The 23,740-nt window shown below is 38.0% G+C and overlaps 1 protein-coding gene and 1 long non-coding RNA gene across 5 annotated transcripts in view; one reads left to right on the top strand and one right to left on the bottom strand.

Annotated features, from left to right (window-relative positions):
• Window positions 1-23,740, bottom strand: part of LOC146401481 (uncharacterized) — a 366,756-nt gene that overhangs the window by 303,321 nt on the left and 39,695 nt on the right. The window lies entirely within an intron of this gene.
• LOC146401482 (uncharacterized) overlaps window positions 8,638-23,740 on the top strand; it is a 42,705-nt gene continuing 27,602 nt past the window's right edge. Inside the window, exons 1-2 of the mRNA XM_084966898.1 lie at window positions 8,638-8,652; window positions 21,912-21,963. Coding sequence (XP_084823024.1) covers window positions 21,948-21,963 — 16 coding nt within the window. The 5' untranslated portion in view covers window positions 8,638-8,652; window positions 21,912-21,947. The remainder of the gene's footprint in view (window positions 8,653-21,911; window positions 21,964-23,740) is intronic.

The raw sequence follows: 23,740 nt of genomic DNA, 5'->3' as shown, positions 1-23,740 counted from the left end.
CAGTCAGCCCTTTCAATCTATAATCTTGGGTTTGTCCTCAACTAAGGAAACATTAATTTACTACTTAATCTATTCCATTAACATATTGCTAGGTTTCCTAGTAGTCTCTTGTTAGATAACCTGGATTTAACCTCCAAATTTCTTTTGCCTTGTGTTTCTTAGTGTTTTATCTCTCTATTGAGAGCTATTTCTTCCATTCACTCTTCCATAGCATTAATTCATTTATAATAATCATTCTCTTTTTCAGCTTTCCCACTGAATCTTTTCAAAATAGACATATTTTAGAGCAATTTTAAGTTTATAGAAAAATTGAAAAGTATAGGGTTCCAATGTATCCCCTGCTCTCACAATTGCGAAGCCTCCCACCTATTGACATCCCACATCATAATGGTACATGTGTTATAGTGAACCTACACTGACTTATTATTATCACCCATAGTCCATAGTTTACATTAAGGTTCACTCTTGGTGTTGTATGTTCCAAGGGTTTTGACAAATCCGTGGCATATATCAACCACTATAGAATCACATAAAATAATTTCACTGTCCTAGAAATCCTCTGTACTCTACCTATTCATCCCTCCCCACAACCCTTGACAACCACTAATATTTTTACTGTCTCCTTTTCAAGAATATCATGTGCTTGGAATCACATAGTATATAGTCTTTTCAAATTGGCTTCTTTCTTTTACTTATTCCTGCATTTAAATTTTCCTACCTGTCTTTTCATGACTTGACAGCCCAAGTTTTTCCACTTTTATTGAGATATAATTGGCATACAGTATAAAATCCTTTAAGGTGTGCAACATAACGACTTGACTCAGTATGCATGAGTGAAATGGAAACCACGGTAAGTTTACTTAACATCTTTTGTCTCATACAAATACCAAAAAAAAATGTCTTTTCTTTGTGATAAAAATATAGATATTTCTTAATAACTTTCAAATATACCACACTGCAGTGTCAATTACAGCCATCATGTCATATGTGATTATATTCTCAGTAGTTATTTATCTTATAACTAGAAGTTTATATCTTTTGAGCATCTTTATCCAATTCCCCCACCCCTCCATTACACAAATCTAATGTACTGTCAATGAGTTTGGGGATTTTTTTTTTTTAGATTTCAAATATAAATGAGATCATACATATTTGTCTTTCTCCATTTGACTTATTTCACTCAGCACAATGCACTCAATATCCATATGTCCATCCATGATTGTGCAAATGGCAAGATTTTATTCTTTATATGGCTGAATTATTTACATAATTCAGACTTGGCAACCACAGCCTCTTCTCTATATCTGCCAGTCTATTTCTGTTTCCTAAATATGTTCATTTGTGCCATATTTTAAATTACACTTATAAGTTGTATCATATGGTATTTGTCTTTCTCTTATAATCCACTATACTTCTGTGATATTAGATCTACTGTTTTCTTTTTGGTTTATAACTTTGTTGATTTGGGCCCTCTCTCTTTTTCCTTGGATAGACTAGCTAAAGGTTTATCAGTTTTGTTTATGTTTTCAAAAAACCAACATTTAGTTTTATTCACCTTTTCCATTGTGTTTTGTTTTATAGTTCACTTATTTCTGCTCCAATCTTTGTTATATCCTTTCTTCTGCTAACTCTGGGCCCAAACTGCTCTTCTCTTTATCCATTAGAGAATTGAGGTCAGGGAGTTCCCGTTGTGGCTCAGTGGTTAACGAATCTGACTAGGAACTATGAGGTTGCAGGTTCGATCCCTGACCTTGCTCAATGGGATAAGGATCCAGTGTTGCCATGAGCTGTGGTGTAGGTCACAGACACGGCTTGGATCCTGAGTTGCTGTGGCTGTGGCATAGGCTGGTGGCTACAGCTCCAATTAGACCCCTAGCCTGGGAACCTCCATATGCCACAGAAGCGGCCCTAGAAAAGGCAAAAAGACAAAAAAAAAAGAGAGAGAGAGAGAGAATTGAGGTCATAGCTCATATCTTTTTAGTGCTGAATAATATTCCATTGTTTGAATGTACTAGTTTATTTATCCATTCACCTACTGAAGGACATCTTTTTTTTTTTTTTGTCTTTTTAGCTCTGCACCCACAGCACATAGAGGGTCCCAGGCCAGGGGTCAAATTGGAGCTGCAGCTGCTGACCTACACCATAGCCACAGCAACAAAGGATCCGAGCCACATCTGCAACCCACACCACAGCTCACGGCAACGCAGGATTCCTAACCCACTGAGTATTGCCAGGGATCGAACCTGCATCCTCAATGGATACTAGTTGGATTCATTAACCACTGAGCCATGACAGGAACTCCTATTGAAGGACATCTTGTTTGCTTCCAAGTTTTGGCAAATATGAATAAAGCTGTTATAAACATCCATGTGTATATTTTTGTGTGGACACAAGTTTTCAACCCCTATGGATAAATACCAAGGAGCATGACTGCTGAACCATACAGTAAGGGCATGTTTAGCTTTGTAAGAAACCTCCAATCTGTCTTCCAAAGTGGTTGTACCCTTTACATTCCTACAAGAATGAGTGTTCCTGTTGCTTCACATCCTTGCCAGCATTTGATGATGTAGGAGTTCTGGGCCATTCTAAAAGGTATATAGTGGTATCTTATTGTTAATTCAACTTGCATCTCCCTGATGGCATGTGGTATGGAGCATCTTTGATATGCTTATTTGCCACTTCTTTATCTTCTTTGGTGAGAGGTAATTTCAGTTCTTTTGCCCATTTTCTAATTGGGTTGTTCATTTTTTTATTTTTGAGTTTCAAGAATTCTTTGCATATTTTGGCTAACATAACTTTATCAGATAACTTCTGCAAATATTTTCTCCCAATCTATGGATTGCCTCTCAGTTTTTTAACAGTGTCTTTCACAGAACAGAAATTTTTTATTTTAATTAAGTCAGGCTTATCAATTATTTTTTTCATAGTTGTATCTTTGGCATGTTGAACCAAAAAGTCATCGCCAAACCCAAGATAAATTCAAATATCCTCTTTTTTTGTTCTTGTTAGGTTGATTTTGAGTCCTCTAATTTTTTTCTTAATGTTCTTACTTGAGCTTTTTATGAGATCTACTTCACTAGAAGACATGTTTTAGATATTCAATTTGGTTTTCCTCCTTCAGGCTTTTAAGTGAAATATCTGTTCATTCAGGCTAATTTGCCCTAAGCCATAAGATTAACTCTTAGACTCAGGATTTCTCAAAATTGGTAATCACTATGCCACAGAAGTCATGGGAGGGCCCACTCATAAGTCTTAGCAAAAAGTGGAAAATTCTTGTTCTTATACTTTGACACAGGAAAGAAGGATCTTTGCTTTCATATCTCTCCCTAACCAGATCTTTCCTAACTACAAAAACTGAGTCCAATTTGGCCCAGTAAGATAGGCAGGATCAAGTACACTCTCTAGCAACACAAATGATTATAAAAGAACAGCCTTTCCCAATGGGCTTCACAAGTTTTCACATTCTGAGTTCCTGCAAAGAACCAGGAAATCCTGATAGTTTCCCCAGGCCTCAGGAGAGAAAAGTTCTCACCCCTAGTACTAATATGTCACCTCTGTCATAGGAAAGTGGTGTTCCTACTCTTTCTCCCTGAAGATCTCTATAGACCCAGCAGCAACAAAGATAAGGACAGGGAATCACAATGCATTATATGATACTTTTATACTCAAATACAACAAACATTTGCTAAAGATTGTTGAAGAGCCATAGAAAAGAGTGCGCTAATTAAAATTCAGCACATGGAGTCCCTTAGCACTAAGCAGGTATCATGCCTAGGGAACAATGAGCATACTAAGACTATTTCTCAGGATTACTTATACTACCTTTTCAACAACATATTCAGTCTGGATGGAGTGAAGGTGGGGTGGTGAATAGGCAAGGAGAGTATGAGACAAAATTAGAAGAGAGAGAGAGAAGTGGAAAAACAATATAGTGTAGGGTTTGAACATCTCAGAGGCTGGATTCAAATCCCAGTTCACTCTTTGGTTTTTGTTTTGTTTTTGTTTTGTTTTGTTTTGGGGTGTTTTTTTGTTTCATTTTTTGTCTTTTGGCCACACCTGTGGCATTTAGAAGTTCCCAGTCCAGGGACTGAACCTGTGCTAACGATGCTAAATCCTTAACCACTAGGCCACCAGGCAGCTCCCCAGTTGACTCTTAAGGAGAATTATGGGCTTAGAAAACAAAAGCATAGGCAATAAAAAAAACTTCTTATCCAAGGCAAACCATATTCATTTATTTATTTTAGGTAGGTGGTTTAGAAAGAGGATTTTAAAAATACACAAATTATTAGCAATTCTTTATCTACTTAACCTCTCTAGTTTTCTTTGTCCATGATAGGGACAGACAATAGTATTAATAACTGTGGATATTACTAAAATCTTGGCATTTCAATATCTCATTCCCTCTTTCCCTTGCCCAGGAGTTAACATGCCACTAGCTTACTAACAATGGGAAGGAGCATTTAAGTAGACTGGTTAACAACATCTATTTTTCTACCATCCATATGTGGTTGAGATGCTCTGATGTGGGCTGCCTAACAAATAGGGGGAAGGTAAGACTATGATGAAATGTGAATACAGCAAGATACCTCATACCTACAATGAAAATTTTCAATCAGAGTCTAGAAAAGTATTTATGGATGTTATTGTCTTCAATCTAAAAAACTCAAGAAGTCTTGGAGTTCCCATCATGGCTCAGTGGTTAACGAATCCAACTAGGAACCATGAGGTTGCAGGTTCGATCCCTGGCCTTGCTCGGTGGGTTAACGATGTTGCCATGATCTGTGGTGTAGATCGCAGACATGGCTCAGATCTGACATTGCTGTAGCTCTGGTGCAAGCTGGCAGCTGTAGCTCCGATTAGACTCCTAGCCTGGGAACCTCCATATCCCACAGCAACAGAAGATGCACAAACCGATTAATTCTTCTGAGATTGGAGTTCCCGTCGTGGCTCAGTGGTTAACAAATCCGACTAGGAACCATGAGGTTGCGGGTTCGATCCCTGCCCTTGCTCAGTGGGTTAACGATCCGGCGTTGCTGTGGCTCTGGCATAGGCTGGTGGCTGCAGCTCTGATTCAACCCCTAGCCTGGGAACCTCCATATGCCGCAGGAGCGGCCCAAAAAATAGCAAAAAGACAAAAAAAAAAAAAGTTCTTCTGAGATTGACTTTTCTGATGCAATACTGATAGTACATTTTTCTGATGTTTCCTACTTTTTTAGTAAATAGAAGCCTTGTTCTTAATTGAAAATATAAACAAATAAAAAGCTTTGGGACTTTTGAGGCAAAACCTCATCAAAAATAGAAGTTATTTTCTTATTTCTCAGCAAATTTACATAAATCTCAATTGTCCCTGAAGTGAAAAGAGAAGAAAAGGAAGACAGAATGGCTGCAAAGATTTCCCAAACCTATGCTATTTCCACCATAGAGACTAAGAACAGCAGACAGAGATAACTTAAGAGTCCCAAAATAGTCTACCTTTAAGATTAATCCCCACCAAAATGAATACCAGAGGAAAATGTAACATTGGGCTGCTTCTATGAAAGAAACCATAGTAAGATATTTCAGTTTGTATTCTATGAAAGGCTCAGAATCTTTAGCAAGTTCCTCAACTGTTCCTTAATCCTGATGGACTTCAGTTTATTAATTCTTTATAAGTTTTTGATCTATCTAATAATATATTCACTTCTATACGCCACACAACAAAGTAATACTAAAGAAAACTAGAGTTTCTTTCCCTTAAGCAAATGACACATATGTTTATCTGTGTTTATATATCAGAAGAGGTATCAGACCCCAGCAGTAAGTTTCTCTTTTGTTTGTTTCTTATTTGTGATTGATTTAGTGTTAATGGTATGGAAGTTTTTTACCCTTCTGGCTGTTTCCAGTTCCATGTCTCTCATGTTTAAAAATGAGCCTCAAAATGAGTTCACCTTGGGTAAGAGAGTGAGTTCAATTTTACAAGGCATTTATCTCAACTCCTTGCTAAAATTTCACTGAAATGAAAATAAAGAAAAGGAAAAAGCATACATACAAAAGACAAAGAAAAGAAAGAAAAGAAATGAGAGCAATTTTTGTGCTGAGAAAATTTTGAAAGCAGATGACTAACTTACCAGAGAGAGGAAGCCCGAGGCAAAGAATGGAGAAAGGAAAGAAGAATATCAATTCAAATGGAGAATTCTAGAGAGATTCAAGAATTGAAGGCAGATGTGAACAGTGAGACCAAAAAAAGGATGACCAATTAAAAGCTTTTATCTGAACCTGGAATGGCCTACTGCAACCCTCATAGCCAATCAAATATGCCACCGTAGAAGAAGCCTAAGGGTTTAATGGCTAGAGAGGCTGAAAGAGAAGGTCTAAACTGCTGGACACAATACATAGTGAAGTCAGAGGAAATGGTACTGAAATCATGCAATTAAATAAAAGGCTATGTAATAAACACAAAAACTCCTAGACTCATTCTACATAGTTCTTGGTATAATGGCAAACAGGCACATACTTGCTTACCAGGAAGAAATTCAGAGAAAATTTTACAGAAAAACCAAACTCCTCGAAGAAAAAGCCTACATATACCTTAAAATAGTTTTATTTTTAAGCATTTTTATCTTTTAAAATATTTAAATGGAACCCTCATACCACAATGGAAAATAATATAAGAAAGGTAATGTAGGAGTTCCCGTCGTGGCGCAGTGGTTAACAAATCCGACCAGGAACCATGAGGTTGCAAGTTCGATCCCTGGCCCTGCTCAGTGGGTTAAGGATCTGGCGTTGCCGTGAGCTGTGGCGTGGGTCGCAGATGCGGCTCGGATCCCGCTTTGCTGTGGCTCTGGTGTAGGCCGGTGGCTATAACTCCGACTGGACCCCTACCCTGGGAACCTCCATATGCTGCAGGAGCAGCTCAAGAAAAGGCAAAAAGACAAAAAAAAAAAAAAAGAAAAAAAAAAAAGAAAGAAAGAAAGAAAGAAGGAAAGAAAACAAAACAAAAAAAAGAAAGGCAATGTATATATACATATGGTTGAGTCACTTTGCTGTACAGCAGAAACTGGCACTTCATTGTAAATCAACTACACTTTAATAAAAAAAATTAATCCCAAAAAAAAACTTGCTCACAAATCTCCCTTATGACAAAAGCCACCAATGATGTCCATTCCTCCCAGTATACACTTCCAATGAACATTTGTATTCTACATGCTTAGTTTAAGTGAAAGTCATTGGTGACCTGACATTTGAGAAAATTCCCAATATGAGGCACTGACAAAACAGACAAATGGCAGTAGAAAGAACTCTGAAGAAACAGAGATAATGCAAGAATAGAAGAATTTTATAGTAAATATTCATAGATAAGAGAATAAAGAAGAAATACCTATGAAATAAAAATGTTCTACAATAGTAAAAAAAATCTCAAAGAATAAAAAATACTTTCAGAAATTAAAAATAACATAGAGAACAGACTTGTGGTTACCAAGGGACAGGGGATGAGAGAAGGATGACTAGGAGTTTGGGATTATCAGATGCAAACTATTACATATAGATTGGACCAACAACAAGGTCCTACTGTATAGCACAGAGAATTATATTCTCAATATCTTGAGATAGACAATAATGGAAAAGAATATATATATATGTAACTGAATCATTTTGCTGTATAGTAGAAATTAACACAACATTGTAAATCAACTATACTGCACCAAAAAAAATATGTAAAAATTTGGGGTGTTCCCTTGTGGCTCAGCAGGTTAAGGATCCTCCAGTATTGTCACTTCTGTGGCTCTGGTTACAATTGTGGTGTGAATTCAGACCCTGGCCCAGGAACTTCCACATGCCATAGATGCAGCAAAATACATACATACATACATACATACATACATACATACATACATTTTTAAATAAAAATAAAATAATTAAAAAGAATGAAAGGAAATAAAAACAAGATAGCCAAAATTATAGAGTTTTTATTAAAGGGCTGGAACATAAATTAGGAAGACTCTTCAAGAAAGTAAAAGAAAAATAATGAGGTGAATTGGAGGAACAATCCAGGAGATCCAACTAGCAAGAGTTTCAGGGGGAAAAAAGGATAAGAACCCAACTAGTACCATGAAGATTTGGGTTTAATCCCTGGCCTCACTCAGTTGATTTACAACCTGGCATTGCTGCAACCTGCAGTGTAGGTCATGGATGCAGCTCATATCTGGCATTGCTGAGGCTTGATGGAGGCTGGCTGCCATGGCTCCGAGGAACTCCCATATATGGCAGGTGCAGCCCTAAAAGACAAAAAATAAAAATAAATTTTAAAAATTTTAATAAAATAAAAATGTACTTCAACATGATAAAAATTAAACTAAAATAATTTATATAAACTTTGCATTATATATCTTGGTTTTAGAAAGATATTTTGTAATAAAAGTAATCTTCAAAAGGCTTTCAAATCTTTTTTTTTTCTCTTTCAATTGTGACTTCAATTCTCTTTTGAAGCTCAAATCATATGTTTTCTCATAACCATTTAATGGGACTTTTGCATTCTCTGGTCATCCTCATTCCTAGCTTTGTTAATTTTTTTCACAGATTTAGAGAAAATAGTTTTATTATTATGAAGTTAAGCTAATATGTTTGTGTCTTTTTTTTTTTTTTTTTTTGTAGGACCCATCTCACGACAACCCAGTAAGTTGGTTCTTTTGCAGTGCTCTCTTTCTGTGTCTAATCTATGGTGGTTTGGTCAGCTAATTATGAAGGTTTTGAACTTTGTAGATATTACTATTTCTGATTGTAAAAATTCCCATGTAGAGAGTATAAGAATCCATATTAGATACACTGAAATGGTGTTCTTTATTCTCTTCCCTCCTGAAGTTCACAAAAGTGACAGAAAAATAACAAAAGTCACAAACTTACAAAATATTATATAAATATAAAAGAATGTGAAATTTTACCTCAGTAAATGTTTACTTATGTTTACCCACATATTCCCTTTTGTCTTGATCCCTTCCTGCATTTCTATGTTTTCTTCAAAAATATTTTTTCTTTTTATTCTCTTCAAAATTTCCTTTAATATTTTTGCACCATTGTCTCCTCCACCCTCCTATGACTAAAACTTTGTTTGTTATATTATTTCATCATATCCTATATATCCCCTATACTATTTTCTGAGGTCCTTATGTCTTAATGGATGTCACCTGGGAACACTCAGATCCCAGAGACCCTTAAGTTGCTTGCCCCATTGCCCCTGCAGTGGTCTCTCAACAGGTAGTCTCTCAACTAGGACGCTTCCTTCTTCAAAGCCAGTAACAGAAACTCGCATTCCTGTCTGCTAAAACTGAGGCTTGTACAGTGTAACATTTTCGTAGGAGTTACTATCCTATGACCTTGGCCATATTCTTTATCTGGCAGCAAATTAAAGTTCTTCCCTCACGTGAGGGGAGGGCATTTAATGAGGGGTGACTGATTAGGGGTCATCACAGAATTTTGCCTATTACATGAATGTAAAAAAAGTGAGGTACCTAATGGATGAACAGGAAGACTTCATCTTAGAGAATAGAAAGTTAGTAGATGCTATGTAAAACAAAATAAAGAAATCATATTTTCAGAAAGCTATTTCCAAAAGGAAAAGCCTACATTTAGGTAAAAAGTGTACATAATTTTGGAAAGCAAATCTGATCTCAAATGGTTAGGCTAAAGAACCAATATAAGCATGCAGAAACAGTGTTTTAAGCTGTTTTATTGTTATTTATGTAGGGTAAGGCCAACAGATAAGTTTACAACTACATTGAAAACATAGTTTGTTACAGGTCCCAAGATATGTCATATTAGGCAGGGCCACATGGGTAATCGCAAGGGTGAGTCACAAGGTAGAGGGAATGAAGGGAATACACAGTCAAGAGGCTTTATTATGGTTTCTAAACTAAGCAGGTTTAGAAATGGCTAATTTTTTTATTTTTTATTATAGTTGATTTACAATGTTCTGTCAATTTCTGATGTAAAGTGACCCAGTTATATGTACACTCTTTTTCTCACATTATCCTCCATTATGTTCCAGCACAAGTGATTAGATATCATTCCCTATGCTATACAGCAGGAACTCATTGCTTATCCACTCCAAATATTATAGTTTGCATCTAATAACCTCAATCAGTCCATCCCACTCCCATCCCATCTCCCATGGCAACCACAAGTCTGTTCTCCAAGTCCATGAGTTTGTTTCTGTTCTGTAGATAGGTTTGTTTGTACCATACATTATATTCCAGATGTAGGTGATATCATATGGTATTTGTCTTTCTCTTTATGACTTACTTCACTTAGTATGAGAGTCTCTAGTTCCATCCATGTTGCTGCAAAAGGCCTTATTTTGCTATTTTTTGTGGCTGAGTAGTGTTCCATTATGTACATGTACCATACCTTCTTAATCCATTCTGTCAATGGACATTTAGGTTGTTTCCAAGTCTTGGATATTGTGAATTGTGCTGCAATGAACATAGGGGTGAATGTAACCTTTTCAGTGAAAGTTTTGTATGGATATATACCCAGAAGTGGGATGGCTAGGTCATATGATAGTTCTATATTTAGTTTTCTAAGGAAGCTCCATACTATTTTCCATAGTGGCTGTACCTATTTACATCCCTACCAACAGTGTAGGAGGGTTCCCTTTTCTCCACATCCGCTCTGGCATTTGTTATTTGTTGACTTAATGATGGCTACTGTGACAGGTAGGAGATGGTACCTCATAATAGTTTTGATTTGCATTTCTCTAATAATTAGAGATGTGAGCATTTATTCGTGTGCCTGTTGGCCATCTGAATATCTTCTTTGGAGAAATGTCTATTCAGGTCTTCTGCCCATTTTTCAATTGGGTTGCTGGTTTTTTTGCTGTTGAGTTGTATAATTTTTTTGTATATTTTAGAGATTAAACCCTTGGTGGTTACATCATTTGAAATTATTTTATCCCATTCTGTAGGTTGCCTTTTTTTTAAATGGTTTCCTTTGCCATGCAAAAGCTTGTAAATTTGATTAGGTCCCATGGTTTATTTTTGTTTTTATATCTGTTGCCTTGGGAGACTGGCCCAAAAAAAACATTTGTCAAGGTTGATGTCAGAGAATGTTTTGCCTGTGTTCTCTTCTGGGAGTTTGATGGTGTCTTCTCTTATGTTTAAGTTTTTAAGCCATTTTGAGTGTATTTTTCTTCATAGTTTGAGAGTGTGTTCTACTTTCACTGATTTACATGCAGCTGTCCGATTTTGCCAGCACCACCTGCCAAAAAGACTGTCTTTTTCCCATTTTTTTTATTCTTGCCTCCTTTGTTGAAGATTAATTGACCATGGGTGTGTGGGTTTATTTCTGGGTTCTCTATTCGGTTCCATTGGTCTGTAGGTCTGTTCTGGTACCAGTACCACACTGTCTTGATTACTGTGGCTCTGTAATATTGTCTGAAGTCTGGGAGAGTTATGCCTCCTGCTTGGTTTTTGTTCCTCATAATTGCTTTTGCAATTCTGGGTCTTTTATGGGTCCATATAATTTTTTAGATTGTTTGTTCTAGTTCTATGAAAGCATCATGGGGAATTTGATAAAGATCACAATGAATCTTTAGACTGCATTGGGTAGTATGGCCATTTTAACAATATTAATTCTTCCAATCCAGGAGCATGGAATATCTTTCCATTTCTTTGGATCCTCTTTAATTTCTTTGATTACTGTTTTGGATTTCTCAGCACATAAGTCTTTCACCTCCTTCATCGGGGTTATTCCTAAGCATTTAATTTTTGGGGGGTGATTTTAAAAGGTATTTGTATTTTTATATTCCTTTTCTAATATTTCATTGTTAGTATACAGAAATGCAGCCAATTTCTAAATATTAATCTTGTATCTTGCCACTTTGTTGAATTCATTGATTAGTTCAAGTAGTTTTGTTTGGGGTCCTTTGGGTTTTCTATATATAGTATCATGTCCCCTGCATAGAGTAACAATTTTACTTCTTCTCTTCCAATTTGGATACCTTTTCTTTTGTTTGTCTGCTTGCTGTGGCTAGGACTTCCAATACTACATTGAATAAAAGTGGTGAGAGTGGGCATCCTTATCTTATTCCAGATTTTAGCAGGAAGGCTTTCAGCTTTTCTCTGTTGTGTATTGTATTGGCTGTGGGTTTGTTATAAAGGGCTTCTATTATGTTAAGGTATGTTCCCTCTATACCCACTTTGGTAAGAGTTTTTATCATGAATGGATGTTGGATTTTGTCAAATGCTTTTTCTGCATCTATTGAGATGATCATGTGGTTTTTGACTTTTCTTTTATTAATGTGGTATATAACATTGATTTGCATATTTTGAAACTTCCTTGTGAACTTGGGATGAATCCCACTTGCCCATGGTGTATGATCTTTTTTACACATTGTTGGATTTGGTTGGCTAAAATTTGGTTGAGAATTTTTGTGTCTATATTCATCAAAGATATTTGCCCAGAATTTTCTTTTTTGGTAGTATCTTTGCTGGTTTTGGTATCAGGTGATGGTGGCTTCATAGAATATCTTTGGGAGTGTTCCTTCCTCAAACTTTTGGAAAAGTTTAACGATAGGTATAAGTTCTTCTTTGTATGTTTGGTAGAATTCACCTATGAAACCATCTTGTCCTGGACTTTTGTTTGTAGGCAGTGTTTTTATTACATATTCAATTTCATTTCTAGTGATTGTTCAATTGACCTATTTCTTTTTTATTCAGTTTTGGCAGGCTATAAGTCTCTAGAAAGTTACCCATTTCTTCTGGGTTGTCAAATTTGTTGGCATATAATTGCTCAAAGTATTCTTTCAGTTTTTTGTATTTCTGCAGTATCTGTTAAGATTTCTCCTTTTTCATTTCTTATTTTGTTTGAGTTCTTTGATCTTATTGGTGAGTCTGGCCAGAGGTTTGTCAATTTTGTTTACCCTCTCAAAGAACCAGCTCTTGGTTTTATTGATTTTTTTCTATTGTTTTTCGAATCTCTATTTGATTGATTTCCCTTCTGATCTTTATGATTTCCATCCTTCTGCTGAATTTAGGTGTTTGTTTTCTTTTTCAAATTCTTTTAGGTGGTGGGTTAAAGTGTTGATTTGAGATTTTTCTTCCTTTCTGAGGAAGGCCTGTATCACTATGAACTTTCCTATAAGAACCGCTTTTGCAGTATCCCATAGATTTTGAATGGTTGTGTCTTCATTATCATGCGTCTTGAGGTATTTTTTAATTTCCTTCTTGATTTCCTCATTGACCCATTGGTTTTTTAGCAGCACATTGGTTAGTCTCCATGTTAGTCAGTTTTTTCTCATTTATTTGCCTGTGGTTGATTTCTAGTTTCATGCCATTGTGGTCAGAGAAAATACTTGAAATAATTTCTATACTCATATTTGTTGAGATTAGTTTTGTGCCCAGTATGTGGTCAATCCTTGAGAATATTCCATGTGCACTTGAAAAGTATATTCTGATTTTTTTGGATGTAATGTCCTAAAAATATCAATGAAGTCTAACTTTTCTATTGTATCATTTAGGATCTCTGTTGCCTTATTGATTTCCTGTCTAGAGGATCTGTCCATTATTGTATTCCCATCAGCTTTCCTTTTATGTCTGTTAGTATTTGTTGTATGTATCTGGATGCTCCTATATTAGGGACATATATATTTACATGTATAATATCCTTTTCTTGAATCAATCCTTTTATCATTAAATAGTGTCCTTCTTTGTCTGTCTTTATGGCCTTCATTTTAAAGTCTATTTTGTCTGATATGAGTATTGCAACTCCTGCTTTCTGTCTTTTCCATTCACATGAAATATTTTTTCCAGCCTGTCACTCTCAATTTATATGTGTCCTTTGCCCTAAGGCGAGTCTCTTACAGAGAACATATTGTAGGCTCTTGTTTTTTTATCCAGGCTGCCACTCTGTGTCTTCTGATTGGGTCATTCAATCTACTGACATTTAAGGTAATTACTGATAAATATGTATCTATTGCCATTTTAAACTTTGTTTTCCAGTTGATTCTGTTTCTCTTTTGTTCCTTTCTTTTTTGGTTGGGTAATTTCCTTTTATTTTATGCTTGTGTCCTCTTGTTTTTAGGTTTTGCGGATATATTTTTTGGTTTTGATTTGTGGTTGCCCTGTTTTTCGAGTAAGTTAACCCCTTCCTATATCTGCTTGCTTTAGCCTGATAGTTACATTGGCTCAAACACATTCCAGAAAAAAAAGGAGCCTAGATTTTATTTTCTTTCCCCAAATTTTATGATTTTGAAGTTCTTTTTAACATCTTCATGTTTATCCTTTTGCTATTCCTTGTGTTTATTGTCACTTTTACAAAAGGTTTTTTTACCTCCTTTTAGTTCTGTATACTGGCTTATTTGATTATTTTCTGATTGTGAGTTTCTCCATCCTATTTTTTCTTTTTTATTTAGAGAAGCCCTTTCAGTATTTCTTTTAGAATAAGTTTAGTATTGCTGTACTCTTTTAGTTTTTGTTTGATGGAGAAATTCTTTATTTCTCCTATTTTAAATGATATTTTAACTGGGTAGAGTGCTATAGGCTGCAAATTTTTCCCTTTTAGAATTTTGACTGTATCTTGCCACTCTCTTCTGGCCTGTCGTGTTTCTATAGAGAAATCAGCAGATAGCCTTATGAGGGTTCCTTATAATTAAGTATCTTTTTCTCTTGCTGCCTTTGGAATCCCCCATTTTTATTATAATTTGTTTGGTGTAGGCCTGTTTCAGTTCAACAAATTTGGGGCCCTCTGTGCTTCCTGTATCTTGATATCGTTTCCTTTAGATTTGGATAGTTTTCAGCCATAATTTCTTCAAATATATTTTCAATCCCCTTTTCTTTTTCTTCTTCTGGAATTCCTATTATGTGTAGACTAGCCTGCTTTATATTATCCCATAGATCTCTTATATTGCTTTCATGTTTCATTCGGTTTTCTTTTTTTTTTTTTTTTGTCTTTTTTTTCGTCTTTTTTTTTTTTTTTTTTTTGTTGTTGTTGTTGCTATTTCTTGGGCCGCTCCCACGGCATATGGAGGTTCCCAGGCTAGGGGTTGAATCGGAGCTGTAGCCACCGGCCTACACCAGAGCCACAGCAACGCGGGATCCAAGCCGCGTCCGCAACCTACACCACAGCTCACGGCAATGCCGGATCGTTAACCCACTGAGCAAGGGCAGGGACCAAACCCACAACCTCATGGTTCCTAGTCGGATTCGTTAACCACTGCGCCATGACGGGAACTCATCATTCGGTTTTCTGTCTGCTATCCTGATTGGGTGATTTCCATTATTCTACCTTCTATCCTATTCCTCTGCATTATTCATTCTGCTCTATAGTGCTTTTAACTCAGCCTGCATCTCTGCAAATGAATTTTCTAATTTTTCTTGACTCCTCCTTATATTTTCTAGTTCCTTTCTAAAGTAAGCTGCATTAGAGTTCATATTCCCTTTTAATTCCTTCATATTTACCCTTAATTCTTTCGGTATTTTCACTATATCCTTTTTGAACTTGGTGTCTGTTAGACTGCAGAGGTCTGTTTCATTGTGTGTTCCTTCAGGGGAATTCTCCTGTTCTTTAACTAGGAATGGTTCCTGAGCTTCTTCATTTTGCTTATATTTTTCTTATTATGTGAATTTAGGAAAAACAACTACTATAGTCTTGAAGGGATATTTATATGTAAGAGCACCCCTGGCTATTTTGTGAGGGCTTACTATTTATTTTTGCCATGGGAGTTTGGATATTTGCTGTCTCTTTCCTCCGCAGGCTTGTATCCCCTTGATAGGGTGCTGCACGTGCTTCCAAGGAGATGGAGGCAATGAACAAGGCTAGTAGCCAGTACCTGGTTGCTGGACCCATGACAGTAGCAAATACCCGTGGGAAGGTGGCACAGGCTGCTCCTAGTTACAGGGCCCTGGGAAGTGGCAGTGAGACTCAGGCAGATATGTGGTGTCTGAAGCATTTGGAGTGGCAGCAACAGGGTATGTGCATTCCTAGGGGAGAGAGAGCAACAATGAGTGGTGGTAGGTTACAGTGCCCTCCTCTGTGTGGACCTCTGAGGTGACTGGGGGTGCAGGTAGTGCCTATTCACAGACAGGCCATGCCCACCTCTGGAGATAGACATAACTGTGGTGGTTCTCCCCCCCCCCGCCACCTGTAGACCAAGCAAGAAGCACCATGTCATGCTTAGTCTGCACAGGAGGCACCGCCACCCACAGCCACAAAAGAGGTGCTGTCACCCATAGGCCATACAAGGGGCACCTCACCACCAGCAGCACTGCCCCACAGTACACACGTGGACAAAGAAAGATATCCCTATGGTAAACAATCCCTCTTCCTCTTACCCTCCCCAACAATGGTGCCTTGCTTCTCCTGGGAGCCCAGACCTCCTTATGAGTTCTCTGGGCTGTAGCACTCCACTACCCAGCCCTTGTGGCATTGCTCCTTCGGTCTCTCAGGCGCTCTGCACACCACCAGCCCTATTCCTCTCCCTGGAACTGACCTCTGGAGCCCGAGTCTCAGTACCCAGTCCCTGCCCAAGCATCTCAGGCTGTGGTATCTGGGGGCAATGGTACCGATGGTCTTTGCATCTCTCTCTCTCTGCTTTGCCCTCCTCAGTCCAGCTGCTGCACTTTTCTCTGCAGCTTTGATGTCTCTCCATCTCAGTTGATCTCCCCATCAGTTACCAGCATGTGGCTTCCCTTTCTCTTTCTCAGTTCCCTGTCAGGAGTGCTAATCCCATCCTGATGCCTTTTCTCACTCTCTCTTTTTTTCCCCATTTGTTCTACCCAGTTATGTGGAGGATTTCTTGCCCTTTTTGAAGGTTTAAGGTCTCCTTCCAGCTTTCAGCAGATGTTCTGTGCAAATCATTCTAAATGTAAATGGGTTTTTTTGATGTGTTTGTGGGAGAATGTGAGCACCATATCTTACTCCTCTGCTACCTTGATTCCATCTCCTCCTGCTGAATTTTTGAACCAGAAAAATTAACTGAGGAACAAAAATAATTATTTAGAAAGCATTGCAAAAGACTCTAAGATTAATAATACATTGTTAATCAAATAAATGGAAGGTATCTGAAAAAGAAGATGAGGAAGAAAGTGGGAAATGAAAAAAAATCAAAAGAAATAAAAAAGAGCAGAGTTTTTGAGGCTTGCAAGCTCTCAGGGCACATGGGGAGACTGAAGGAAAAGGATTAACTCCTTTGTAAAAAAAAGTACTCTTTTATTACATGTATGTATATAAACTGCATATATTCCGAGCTATATAAAGTTTTAAATATATAAAGAATGCACAAGGGAATGAGCTACTCTTTAATGAAAAGCCTCAAGCATAAATTTCTTAGTTGTTACGGATTTTATAGACCCACAGCAGGTGGGCAAATAGACTATGGTCCCCTTTGTCTAAAAACGAAGAATTAAGTGAAAAGATACATGTACCCCAATGTACACAGCATTATTTACAGTAGACAAGATACAGCAGTTACTTAAGTGCTCATCAAGAGATGAATGGATGGGAGTTCCCATCATGGCTCAGCAGTAACAAACCATTCTAGCATCCACGAGGATGCAGGTTCAATCCCTGGCCTCACTCAGTGGGTTAAGGATTGGGCACTGTCATGAGCTGTGGTGTAGGTTGCAGCCACACCTCCTATTCAACTGCATTGCTGTGGCTGTGGTGAAGGCTAGCAGGGGTCCTATTCAACCCCTAGCCTAGGAACTTCCATATGCCGCAGGTATGGCCCTAAAAAAGAAAAAAGGGGGGAGAATGAATGGGTAAATATGTGGTATATATGTACAATGGAATATTACTCATCTATTAAAAAAAGAGTGAAATTCTGCCTTTTGTAACAACATAGATGGACCTAGACAGTATTGTGCTTAGTAAACTAAGTCCGACAGAGAAAGACAAACACTCTACGGTTTTTGTGGCTATGCCACAGCATGCAAAGTTTCCAGGCCGAGGACTAAATCTGTGCCACAGCAATGGTATCACCAGATCCTTAACCTGCAAAACCACCAGGGAACTCCCAAATACTCTATGTTATCACCCATATATTGAATCTAAAAAATAAAACGAATGAATATGACAAAACAGAAACAGACTCATAGATACAGAGAACAAACCAGTGGTTATCATGGGGAGGGGGAAAGGGTAAGATAGGAGATTAAAGAGACACAAACTACTATGTATAAAATAAGCTACAATCATATATTGTACAGCACAGGGAAATGGAGCCATTACTTTGCGATAACTTTAAATGGAGTATAATCTCTAAAAATACTGAATCACTATGTTGTACACCTAAAACCAATATAATATTGTAAATCAACTGTATTTCAATTTTAAAAAGACAAAAAAAATAAGAATTAAGGTACCCTCCAGACCTGAGGCTGTGTTTCTTATGTCTCATAAAGGACCACCTTGCTAGGAATCACAGCATCAAGTTAATTGATGCAAAACTGTTTGTGCTTTTGGAATATTATTTTATAAGACTCCCCCAAGGAATATTTACAAGGTAAATATGTTGTATATTTAATAGAAAAAGTAATCATAATAATTGTTTTTATTTTAGCAAAGGCCTTACTATCTCCTAGAAAGTACAATATCTTATAATTCTACTGACATAATACATTGCTGCATGCACAGAACTATTATTAAGTTCTATGGTTGTTATTTTCAGTGGAGAAAAAGTCAAGAATTTTCTAATATTACTGACAATTATCTTAAATCCAAATGATTTATAAAAAGAGTAAACACAGAATTCCATTATCATTCAGTGAAGTCAACTAACTTAGCAATGACCAAAAAAGAAGGTTTTTACTAAGGATAAAATAAGTTGAAGCTGAGAAAAAAATAGAAAGGTATAAGGGAGAAGGATAATTTTTTAATACCTTCATAAATCTTCTAAATCTTACACACAGGATCAAAAAATTTAGTTGATAGTCTGAGCAAGTAAAGGGAATAAAAGAATGGACTATATTTTCTCCTAAGGTATAAAAATTAATAGAATAGAATTGAGTAAGATTAATATTACAATAGGATGAAAAGAGGAATCCTAAAAAATAAAAGTTAGGTGGGGAAACAGAAACAGCAAAGTGCAAAAGAATCAAACTGACTAGGAGTTCCCATTGTGGCTCAGCAGTAATGAATCCCACTAAGATCCATGAAGATGTGAGTCTGATCCCTGGCCCTGCTCAGTGGGTTAAGGATCCAGCGTTGCTGTGAGCTGTGGTCTAAATCACAGACACAGCTCTGACCTGGCATTACTGTGGATGTGGCAAAGGCCAGCAGCTGCAGCTCCTATTCTACCCCTAGCATGGGAACTTCCATAAGCTGCACCTGCAGCCCTGAAAAAAAAAAAATAGTAAACTCACCATATTGTATCTTAATGAATGGAAGCAGTAAATAGAATTAGCATTGACCTAATTCATACCAACAAAAGGAGTTGTACTAATAGGAAAAGGTATTTTTTAAAATTTAGTAATGGATCACATGAGCTTAGATTTTGTAATAATTGATGATAAACAGCTAAAAATTGTCAGTTATTCTAAACTCAAGAAAGCCAATTTCAGAAGTTCCATTTATAAACCTAGAGGACTGCCATAGCTATGAGAAATTATGATTCCCCTCAGTAAAAAAGAAACAAAATACTGAAGGAGGTTTAGACCATTTGGCCAAAAGCACATCAGATTTATTGACAATAGGCATCATACACATGAAAAGATTAGACAATACTGGTTCAAGGTCTGGCAGGGACAAAGAAACATTCACAAAATCATATAAACGAAATGTCTTCCCAGTGCCATCTCCCTCTGATCACCATGTGGGGAAGAATGAGAAATTCCTATTTCCATCCTATCCAAAGGCCTTGTGGCAGTTGAGGCTACTCAAACCAGACAGTGACTAGATCACTTGCATCTCTTGCCCTATGCTGAAAATTACAAATTTCAAGGTTTCATTTCTCAGAGGTTCTTCACTTCTCCATTCAGTACCTTCTTACAGAAGTTCCTGCTGTGGCTCAGCAGGTTAAGAATCCAACTAGTATCCACGAAGATGCAGATGTGATCCCTGGCCTTGCTCAGTGGGTTAAAGGATCCAGTGTTGCCGCAAGCTGAGGTGTAGGCTCAGATCTGGCGTTGCTGTAGCTCCAATTCGACCCCTAGCTTGGAACTTCTATATGCCGCAGGTGTAGCCCTAAAAGGAAAAGGAAAATAAATTTTAAAAAAAAAACCTTCTTATAGAGGTACTATAAAAAGACTGAAGGAAAGAGGAAATAAAAATAACAGATAAAAGAGTAAAAATAATGTAAATATACAGCACTTTTTGCATACCCATTGCTGTAGACGTTCATGGGCCAGGGATCAAACCTGCACCACAGTCACAGCAGCAACCCAAACCACTGCAGTGATAACATCAGATCCTTAACCCACTGCACCTCAGGAAAACTCCACAAATACATAGCTCTTAATTTTTATATTTTACTATCCCTGCAGGCTACTATAATGGAATACCACAGACCGGGTGGCTTAAACAACAAATGTTTATTTCTCATTGTTCTGGAGGCTGAAAGTCTAAGATTAGGGTGCCAGCATGGTGAAGTTTTTGGATAAGGTCCTCTTCCTGGTTTGCAGATAGCCACCTTCTTGCTGTGTCCTTATGTGGAAGAGAGAGAGATGGCACTCACTCACTCTCTGGTGTCTCTTCTTATAAGGGCACTAGTCCTCTCATGAGAGCTCCACGCTCTTGACTTAATCTAAACCTAATTACCTCCCTACATCCTAATTATCACCTTAATGGCCTGGGCTTCAAAATATGAATTTGAGGGGAGGGGGCACAAACATCAGCCTATAACATGTTTTATATTCCAATACTTATTCTTTGTGACTTTTAGATTTTGAAACAATGTTCTCCAAATCCGTTAAGTATGATATTCTATGGTGCTCTTGTTGGAAAGAAATAGTTAATTTATGTGTGCTCATATATGGCAGTTTTTTTACATTATGGTTTGTGCTTTGGAGATGAAAAGTAGCCCTTTCCCACATGCAAGGTCTTGAAGATGTTCTGCCATTTTCTTCCATTAACCTGGTAGTTTTAACTTTCACAATTAGGTATTTAACTTATCTGTTCATGCTCCTTCACACTTCCTAGAAGGTCTTAACTTCTTAGGGAGTCTGAGAGAAATAGGTGTGGGTGTAAAGGAAGAAGCGCTTCCTCCTCAATATCCTGTAGCCTCCTAGTGAGTACTTCCTACTTCAGTACATGAACAATAGTCATGTTAACCTTCACTACACTTATTCAGTCTTCAAGGGAGGCCTAAAATATGGTAGACACTTACAGAGCACTTATTTTATAACTGGAAGAGGAAATCTTATCTCACTTCTACAGGGCATATGAAAGCTATAATGTGAAGTTAAACAAACATGGATTCCAGATCACCACTATTTGATCAGTGATTGCACCTAAGTTAATAAATCTTTTCTGCCTCAGAAAGTTAACAGAAAATAAAGAAAAAGATAAGAAGATCATGTATGAAAAAGTGAGGGAATTAATGTTTAAAGAGATTTTGCCATCTTGGATTATAGTGCCAAAGCAGCCAACATGCAACTTTAAAGACCCAAAATGATGTGTACATTAAAGACCACAGAGTATGAACTCTGAGGTTTTAATACTTAACTGTAAATCCAGACTCCACCATTTAAGGGATGTCTGATCTTGGGCTTTTTACTTAACCTATCTCTACCCTGTTCTTCCACTGGTAAAATGAAAATGGTAGAAGATAACAACTACAGCCACCTCATGGGATTTCAGTGGGAATTAAAATAGTTAAATCATTTGAAACAGTGCCTGGGCACATGTAAATCAGTCAGATGTCACTAGCTATTGTAATTATTTAGTACTCAAGAAAAAATTATATCCAAGAATTTTAGTCTTCAGTTATTTCTCTTTTATTATAGAAAGAGGTGGGAGAACCAGAGGTAAGTTCCTTTTCCATGTCTCCAGTCCAAGGTGATTTCACTCTAGCTCAATGTGGTTGCTTCTATGACCAACTTTGCTAAAATTAATGTTATTAAATCTCCTTTTGCCTTTTCCCTCCATACCCAAAAGTTTTCTAATTAGTAGAAAATTTGGATTTTAAAACTGTACAAACTACAAAACAGTATATGATTCTTAAATGGGCCTTCGTACTGCTATGGAAGTTTTTGTGCTCTAAGAAAATTAGATGTTGAAACAACTCAAAGAAGCATATTAGGGCAAACTGCAAGTTAAACTGCACTCATTTATGTTTGTTTACAGGTTAGGGAGAGCTGAAAAACTCACCCTTAAGTTTTTTTCTATTTCTCAATATAAGTGGTTTGGGGATAAATTCATCAAGAATTTTTTATTTGAGTTCCAGTCGTGGCGCAGCGGAAACGAATCCAACTGGGAACCATAAAGTCATGGGTTTGATCCCTGGCCTCACTCAGTGGGTTAAGGAGCTGTGGTGTAGGTTGCAGACTCAGCTCAGATCTGGCGTTGCTGTGGCTGTGGCATAGGCCAGCAGCTACAGCTCCAATTAGACCCCTAGCCTGAGAACCTCCATATGCCGCCAGTGTAGCCCTATAAAGACAAAAAGCCAAAAATTAAAAAAAAAAAATTTTAAGAATTTTTTATTACTCTGGCAATTAACACCCAAATTTGAAAACCTCATATTATTTCTGTGTATTCACCCAACACTGGTGAAATTTTTTAGGATTACTAACAATTTGCTAAAAAATTTAAATGCATTGAATAACTAAGAGGGCATGTTCCTCAGAAGACTGGAATCTACATAGGAGAGAGTCAACATTGAAAAAAAAGAGAGAGAGAGGACAAGATGGCGGAGGAGTAGGGGGACACGCTCGCCCTCTCCCACAAACACAACAAAAAAAGCACATCTACAGAAGAAATGACTCGCACAGAACAGCAACCAATCGCTGGCAGAGGAACCTAAACTCCAATAATGGCAAGAAGTTCGTGACATTATTGGGCAGAACGGGAGAAAAGAGGAGAGTGAGAGAAGGTGAATCCGAGCGGGACGGGCGCTCCCGAAAGGGAACTGCGGAGGAGAAAGAGATCCTGCACCCTGGAAAGTCTCCTACCGGGCGAAAGATCAAATGAACCGGAGGAATCCCCAGATGCAGAGAAGAGTGTAGCAGTAAGTCGGAGTACGGAAAAGCCGATCAAGAACCCAACGGACCATCTGAACTACGGGCACAGTCACCAAAAATTGAGACGCCTGGGTGGGGGCTGGGCACCGAATCCTCGGCTCCAGAGGTTAGTCCCCGGGAAAGGGCCGGGGGACGCCTGGGTGGGGGCTGGGCACCGAGACCTCGCCTCTGAAGGTTGGTCCCCGAGAGGGGGCCGGGGGACGCCTGGGTGGGGGCTGGGCACCGAGACCTCACCTCCGAAGGTTAGTCCCCAAGAAAGGGCCGGGGGACGCCTGGGTGGGGGCTGGGCACCGAGACCTCGGCTCCAGAGATTAGTCCCCGGGCTAGGGGGGCGGGGAAGAGCGGAAACTGCTTGGGAGGTCTCTAAACCATTTGATGGGCAGAGACTGCCTGGGAGACTAGAAAACAAAGCTGTCGCAGAGGAAGGGAGCAATACTCTAGGGGCGGGGAAGTGGAAAGCCGCCTCAGAGGGAACCTGGGAGAAGAGCCTGGTCTGCGCCCGTGCTGGGGAGCGGAGAAAAGAAGGGGTGGGTCCCCATAGAATACCCCCCACGCCACAGCAAGCTTACAGGCCCGCTAGCTAGCAGAAAGCTGTG

The sequence above is a fragment of the Sus scrofa genome, chromosome 7 (genome assembly GCF_054392235.1).
Source record: "Sus scrofa isolate SSC_HxYL_T2T_F1_AM1 chromosome 7, Sscrofa_HxYL_maternal_Yorkshire_Landrace_v2.0, whole genome shotgun sequence".
In the NCBI taxonomy this organism is placed as follows: domain Eukaryota; kingdom Metazoa; phylum Chordata; class Mammalia; order Artiodactyla; family Suidae; genus Sus; species Sus scrofa.
This window is presented reverse-complemented; position numbering and strand designations above follow the sequence as displayed.